The sequence below is a fragment of the Nicotiana attenuata genome, unplaced genomic scaffold (assembly GCF_001879085.1).
Source record: "Nicotiana attenuata strain UT unplaced genomic scaffold, NIATTr2, whole genome shotgun sequence".
In the NCBI taxonomy this organism is placed as follows: Eukaryota; Viridiplantae; Streptophyta; class Magnoliopsida; order Solanales; family Solanaceae; genus Nicotiana; species Nicotiana attenuata.
Window position 1 is genome coordinate 44,699 of NW_017673063.1, and position 7,378 is coordinate 52,076.

General features: G+C 35.8%; 1 protein-coding gene across 1 annotated transcript; it reads left to right on the top strand.

Moving 5' to 3' along the window:
- The first annotated feature begins 931 nt into the window (after positions 1-931).
- LOC109215346 (vesicle-associated protein 4-2-like) lies at positions 932-5,837 on the top strand. The gene is made up of 7 exons (XM_019379389.1): positions 932-1,386; positions 3,181-3,251; positions 3,421-3,502; positions 3,641-3,759; positions 5,051-5,128; positions 5,277-5,396; positions 5,504-5,837. Exons 1-7 carry the CDS (start codon positions 1,101-1,103, stop codon positions 5,561-5,563), a joined length of 816 nt encoding a protein of 271 aa, XP_019234934.1. The 5' UTR covers positions 932-1,100; the 3' UTR covers positions 5,564-5,837.
- The last annotated feature ends 1,541 nt before the right edge of the window (positions 5,838-7,378 follow it).

The following is a 7,378-nucleotide window of genomic DNA, read 5'->3' on the forward strand; positions in this document are numbered from 1 at the left end:
ACAAAAGGTGGTTCAACAACAGACCCCATGATTTAAATTTTAAATTAGCGTAATTAGAAGATAAGAGGGAAATTTATTTAAAGAGAAGAGGAAAAGAAAAGGAATACAGATTATGAAAATATGTCGAAATTCAATTGGAGTATAAGCAATAAAAACTAAAAGTTTGTTTGATCTCTAACAAATGATAAATTGGACATTTCACATTTTATTGCCAAAGATCTTTTTTAAATTCATGTTATATACTCTTCTCTATTAAGATTGTCATCCGTTACCGTTTCCTGTACCCACTTCCACCGTCCACTATTTTATTTTAGTAATTTTATGTGCAATCAACAGTGAAGAGTTCTAACTAGTCCATTTATTCCCAATGGCATGTCATTCTTTTCCTAATTAGTTCGTATATTCACTTTCCTTAGTGAAACTCCTCAAATAAATACTTGATCAATAATACTTGCGATATGGTACTTCTTCCATTTAACTTTTTTTCTTTAATTAACTTATATTCGACTAAATATTTTCAAAAAATAATATTTTAAGTGCAAATTTAACTCTATTAATCTAATGTAAACAAATTAAATTTACTGTTTTAATAAGCAAATTTGCCCTCCATTTAACTTTTATTATGATGTTACTTTCATCGTTAAAAAGAAGTCTTACTTTTGTCATTGACTAATAAAGAGCTTAGGGTAATTTTAAATTATTATCAAAAGTTAAAGAATAAATTTGAATATTTTTAATAAAAGAATTTGAACACATGAAATTCATCCATTTAAATTTGAAGCTCCATTAATAATAATAAAAAAATTTGAGATTATTTACTAACGACAAAAATAGGAATGAAACAAAAGTAAACGAAGAGGGATACTATTCAGTTTCAAGTGGTGCATAAATAACAGAATAAAATCCAGCACTTAATAAATACAGAACTACATATAAAAGCCCCCAAATTTCCAACTATCCCGTTGCATTTCCGAATTTTCAACTCCCTAGTCTTCTGAAAAGGTAATTTCAACGCGCTCTCAAGAAAGGAGCGAAACACGACGACGTCGTCGTACTGAACCTCAGATTTTCCGGCGAAGTTGCTCAGTTTCTGGCGTTAGATGGCGATCGCCGACGAGAAGGACGGTAAAGTTTGGGGACTGTTCAAGCTCCCTTTTCGAAACGCACAGTCAACGTCAACGACGACCACTTCGCGTTCATCTTCGCATAATACTACTACTCATCATTACCGCACTCAACAGAATCAATCTCTCGGAAGCAATTCTCTGGATGATGGATCGATTCCTCGTACCAACAGTTCCAGCTCCGTTTCTTCAGTAGCGAGGTCTCTGCTTCCTGCGCGACGTCGTTTGAAACTTGATCCTTCCAATAAGCTCTATTTTCCTTGTAAGTCTCTATTCCGTCGCCTTCGTTTTTTTTTTTCGCTTGAATTGTCTGTAATTTCAAATAGCTTGATCTACGGTTGAAATTAGTGTTTGTGGATCCACTTTGTTAAAATTAGCTTTGTTTGGTAGAACCAACGGCTATAGCTAAGACGTTCATCATCGATTGGCTTCATAAATATTTGAGTAGGGGCTTAGTGATGCAGTTATATGATTATGATAGTATAGATCATGTAGTCTCACCATTGCAATAAATTGTTTAGATTTTTGGTCAAGTTCCTAAGTAGTTAGTGTTTTTTGTTTTTTTAATTTTATTTTTTAAATGGATTCCTAAGCGCGAAAATGTCACACTTAAGATATGAATCCTTGTTAAGGAGATTCAACAGTTTATATATAGACCAAGTTTACATATAAATCGAAAAAATTAAGTTTTATCCTATTTGCACAGTGTAACAATTCAACGAAGGGGATTCAACATCGTTGATTGAGACATGCTAGCTTTTATCCCCCATGTGTTGGTATGAAGAAAAATGTATTCCATGGAAAATGCTTTCACGGAAAGTTAGAGTTGCTTTCAGTAGAGAAGAAAAATTTTTCACAAAGAATTTTTTTCAAGCATCTTTTGTTATTGGAACAAACAACAGTGCTTTGCTGACCCATCGATTCAAGCCTGTATCGGGACATGCTAATGTTTTATGATTCCTGGTGCGCTTAGTATGGAGGAAAATGTTTTGCACGGGAAATGCTCAGAGAGACTTAGGGTTTCTTTTGATATAGAAGAAAACGTTCTCCACAGAGGATATCTTCACGGAAATTATTTTACCTTAAGAAATCATTTTCTGGATCACTTTTTAGTGTTTGGTTTGATTTTGAAAGTTGGCGACATGTCGTAATTATGCAGTTGTAAGATACAGCATGAGAATTTTGTTTTGATGATAATTTTGTGTGTGGAAGTTTGAAAACAAGGTCTAAGTTTGGATAAAATATGGAGTAAGAATTAGAATTTTGTAAAAGACTGAGTTCCGTCGATAAGTTACCCTTTTGGCGGAAAATGTTTTCTTGTGAAAAGCATTCCACATTTCAAGGTAACCAAACACCAGAAACTCATTTTTTATGAAAAATTTCCCCCGCTGCACGCACACAATTTAATGTCTAATGTGAAGCCAGTAAGGGAGTAGAAGAAAAAGCTACCTCTACAAGTTAATTAAGGGACTGGGTTAATTTGATGTAGAGTAAATTGGATCAAACAAACTCTAGTAGATCGTCAGTGAAAAGCAGGTGCATTAAAAGTCCATATCGGGAGATATGCAAATGATCAGTGTGGAAATAGTTGTAACTGAGAAAAGTGATCTTTAACTACGGAATATTATTTTCATTTACTGCATCTCTTCTCTTGATGTAGCTTGGTTTCAGGCTTATGACTTGTTGAATGCGATAATTTATTCGAGTAATCTTTAAGGTTTGTCGGGGTTCTGGTTGGAGGTCTTTAAACCATTTGTGTCTGATTTCATGGCTTTGCAAGTTGGTGGCTAGTTTAGTTGTTTTATGCATTTGGATCTTTTGTTAGAGACTGCATCTGAGCATTACCGTGTTTCATTTATTCTCTACTTCTATCATGTTGGAATATCACATGTTGTCGCCTGTCGAAGATATATATGCATTTCTGACTTCTCCGAAAAGATTACTTATGTTTCTCCTGGAAGTCTTCAGCTCTGAATAGTCCAGTTAAAGTTTCCCTTGCTTATGTTCCTTTTGCACGCATTTCTCATTTTAAGTGATGCCTCTTTTGTTTTGCCAGATGAACCTGGTAAACAAGTTCGAAGTGCTATCAAGATAAAAAACTCTAGCAAGTCTCACGTAGCTTTCAAGGTACTCATGATTTCCTGTATCTTTTCAATACATGGGCACCTCACTCTCTCTTAGCCCCCATCCTTTTGTTTACTTCAGTTTGAAACTTTTTTTGAGAATATGTCTTGAAATTTTTTTATATGCACTGTTCTGTTTACATGGTTGGTGCTGTTTGCCTACGGTGCACTAGTTTCAAACAACTGCACCAAAAAGCTGTTTCATGCGTCCTCCTGGAGCAATTCTCGCCCCTGGTGAGAGCATCATTGCAACTGGTAATATTCGTCATCCTTAGTTTATGTCCTTTCACATTCTTCTCGTGAACGCCCTTGTATGCAAGATATAATTGTCGCTTTTCAATTAAATAATTATGTTTGCAAGTATTTCATTCTGACTTTGTGTCAGTATTGTAGTATTCAAGTTTGTAGAGCATCCGGAAAATAATGAAAAACCAATGGACCAGAAGAGCAAGGTGAAGTTCAAGATCATGAGCCTCAAGGTGAAAGGACCTATGGACTATGTACCTGAGCTGGTTAGTAGATTACTTCTCTGCTAGCAACTCTCCTTTTTAGCATGTGCGTCAGCACTTTTAGTTTCTGTGATAAAAGAGACTAATTTCTAGTTTGTCCTATACTCCAATCAATTGTTTTTTCGGAAAAGGTCCAAATATACCCCGGTACTATGAGAAAAGTTTTAAATATACCCTTCGTTATACTTTGGCTCCAAATATACCCTTGCCGTAATGCTATTGGTTCAAATATGTCCCTCTCCGTTAAGTTTGTCCAAGGTGGACATTCAATCCTATGTGGCACTGATATTTGATGAGGTGGATGCCACATATCATGCCACCTCAGCACTCCTAATCCATTTTACCCCTCCCCTCTATTTGTCTTTCCATCACTAAAATTTTGTTTCCTCCACTACCATTGCCACCATGAACAATATTGAATTTCCAGCTAGTCAACTTAGACCAAATCGGCGTATTTGAACAGTATGAGACAAAATGTTGCCCATCTGTAAATGCTTTGAGCACCTGGGTTTGCAAAAATATACTTTAATTCGTCATCCCCAATATCACGCACACTAGTAGTACATAAAGAGATTATCTAGTTTCTCGAGGAAGAGAACTTCACCTGAAATTCGAGAAGCTTCAGATTGTATTGAATCCAATGCGAGCGATGAGTGGAGAAACAAACATAAATAAAAGACTAAACTTTGATATAAAATATTGTTCATGGTGGCGGTAATGATGGCAATGGTGGTGGAGGGGAAGGAAATTTTAGTGGTGGAAAAAAAATAGAAGGGAAGGGTAAAATGGGTTAGGGGAGCTGAGGTGGCATGCCACGCGGCATCTACCTCATCAAATGTCAGTGTCACGTAGGATTGGATGTTCACCTTGGACAAACTTAACGGAAGAGGGTATATTTGAACCAATAGTATAACGACAGGGGTATGTTTCAACAAAGTATATATTTCAACCTTTTCTCATAGTACATGGGTATATTTGGACCTTTCACGTTGCTTTTTTCTGTTGGTTTGGTTTTGGGGGGGGGGGGGGGGTTTCATTATCATTTTTAATGGATACGGCATACTTCTGATTAATCTAAAAGAAAATTGGGTTCTGCCCCAGGTATTCTTTTCAACGATAATGTGGTGAATTATACCACCAAACTTAACTGTGTGATAAACTGCATTGTCATGGCACTTCAGCAAAGATGTTTCCATCCATGAAAGATGCATTTTTAATTATGTTGTGAACTGCATAGTTTTCTAGGGGAGACCTATTCAAATTTACTCTAATCATCGCACAATGTTCTTTTTAGTTTGATGAGCAAAAGGATCAAGTAGCTGTAGAGCAAATTCTGCGGGTTATCTTTCTCGATGTGGAACGTCCTAGTCCGGTAAGTTTAGATTATAGCCAAGTAGCCAACATCATTGCTGTCATTTCTATTTAAAAAAAAAAAAAGCATCCGTTATTGTGGGGTTGTGGGTGGAAAATAAGGTAGAGAAAGGTCACTTTTAAGTCTTTGTTCATTTTGTCATGTGAAGGCTTTCGAGAAACTGAAGCGCCAGTTGGCGGAAGCAGATGCTGCTCTTGAGGCTCGCAAGAAGCCTGCAGAAGACACAGGTCCTAAGATTATCGGTGAAGGGCTTGTCATAGATGAATGGGTTAGCTACTATTTCAACTTACATAACTAATCTTGTGGAGTAATTCCTTTTTCCCACTCTTCCTTGTTTCATAATCCTGTTTTATCCTCCTTATTTGTGCTTTGTAGAAGGAAAGAAGAGAGAGATACCTAGCTCGGCAGCAAGTTGAAGGGGTGGATTCTGTATGAATTGCAGGTGTTGTTTTGAGATCTGTAGCTTTGGCTGGAAAAGGTACCAGTCTTATTGTTGTGTGTAATTGGTTGTTATAAGAGAGATTATTGGTGTTTGATACTAATTAAATTAGTATAACATTCGCAAGAGAGAATTTCAATGTCCATTCACAGTGGCTTGGCATTGCAACAAAACTGTATATATATTTGATTCCTTTAAGAAAGGGGGGACTTTTCAGTTCAATGGACCTTGATTTTCTGATTTATCCAAATTATCCCCACATTTTTTAGATATACGGTCTTGTTCCTTGCTTTGGGCCTTTGCCCTGTGCTGTCTTCCTCGAGTTGCCCCCACCCTTTCTTTTCTTGGTCTTTCGTTTTGTTATATTCCTAATAACATATCCAATTACAACGTATTATACTGCTAATGCACCTTTCTTTTATCACCTTGGTAAATTTTCAGATGACAAAAGGCATATGATTCTCACTCATGAAACGAGGAGAAGAAACTAAAGATATGTTTGAGAAAAATGAATCAGTGAGGCGACCAAAGATTTGGAAGTTTTCATTTGAAATACATTTAGGAAAAAGAAAACATTAAGGCCATGTTGGCTTGCAATAACATAATGCACCATAACTTCTAGTATGATAATTTGGAAAATAGGTGATAACATGTTATAATCGATTAAATTGCATTGCAGTGTTTAGTTTATATAATTTAAGAGCTTAATTTCTGTACGTTGATAATATAAAGAAGTGAAAGTAGTAATATGAAGAATAAGATAGGTAGAACAAGTAATTTGATAGTTGTAGAGAACACTTTCAAAACAAAGAAAAGCCTCTCTAAATTCTCTATCTCCACCCCCCCCCNCCCCCCCCCCCCTACCAGAATTTGGACAAATAAGCAGACGCGGAGTCTTAGAACGCAAAACAATAAATTGGTTGGTGTATGTCGAATAAAAAAGTAAGTGGCTGGTCTAGATTATTAAATTGGGAAAGCGCTAAATTATGCTGATTCAGTGTATTTAAGCTCATGCCTCAAGCAAAATTTATGATGCTACTAAATTCTGTGGGCAAATTTAAGACGAATGGGGACCTTGTCCCCTTTAAAGCCAAGCTTGCTGTAAAGTCTTTCATCAAATTACACAGCTATCCTTGCCACAAGTGCAATTGGTAATTGCTCTTGGAGAAAAAATATGAAATAAGAAGGGCTTATTAATCAGATTTTAAATGTCCTCCGAAAGACATTTTACTTATCAAGAAATCACAATTCCGAAGTATTTATGTGTTTGGATCTCATGTTATTGTTGAACCCTATCATAATATGTAGAAATGACATCAGGTAGCGATTCTATTGGACTGCTATTTAGAATTAGTCAGTGTGTCTTGAATTTTAGTTTTCCAGTTCAAAATAAGTACTGATTAATCCCTAAAGAGCAGCTCTAAAAATGGCTATTTGTGTACTTCCCGCTCATAATCTTCCTATTAATTTAACTATATAATTAAAATGAATTGAATCGATTTCTTAGTAGAACACATAGGTTAGGCTTAATCCTAATCTCTCTCTAGACTATATATTAACTACATATATATAAAATGAATTTCATCGTATATTTGTTTTTTGTTTTTCTAGAGTACTGTAGAAGACAAAATTGCTGATACATTCCCCCAGCTTAATGGCTAAGATAATATCCATGCAGCAAGTACAAGTGCAGACTAAAACGTTACATAAATGAGCCACTAGAAATTCTTGAAACTATGGTTACCACTTACTTTATGAGTTTCTTTTGTCTCCAAAACCGCTGCTCTACGCCAACTGATACAGATCCATTA

What these genes read in the sequence shown, in the direction of transcription:
- LOC109215346 (XM_019379389.1), top strand. Translation starts at nt 1,101, where the DNA reads ATGGCGATCGCCGACGAGAAGGACGGTAAAGTTTGGGGACTGTTCAAG. An exon ending in AGTCTCACGTAGCTTTCAAG is followed by an intron (nt 3,252 to 3,420) that starts GTACTCATGATT and finishes ACGGTGCACTAG; the next exon opens with TTTCAAACAACTGCACCAAA. An exon ending in ATGTGGAACGTCCTAGTCCG is followed by an intron (nt 5,129 to 5,276) that starts GTAAGTTTAGAT and finishes TGTCATGTGAAG; the next exon opens with GCTTTCGAGAAACTGAAGCG.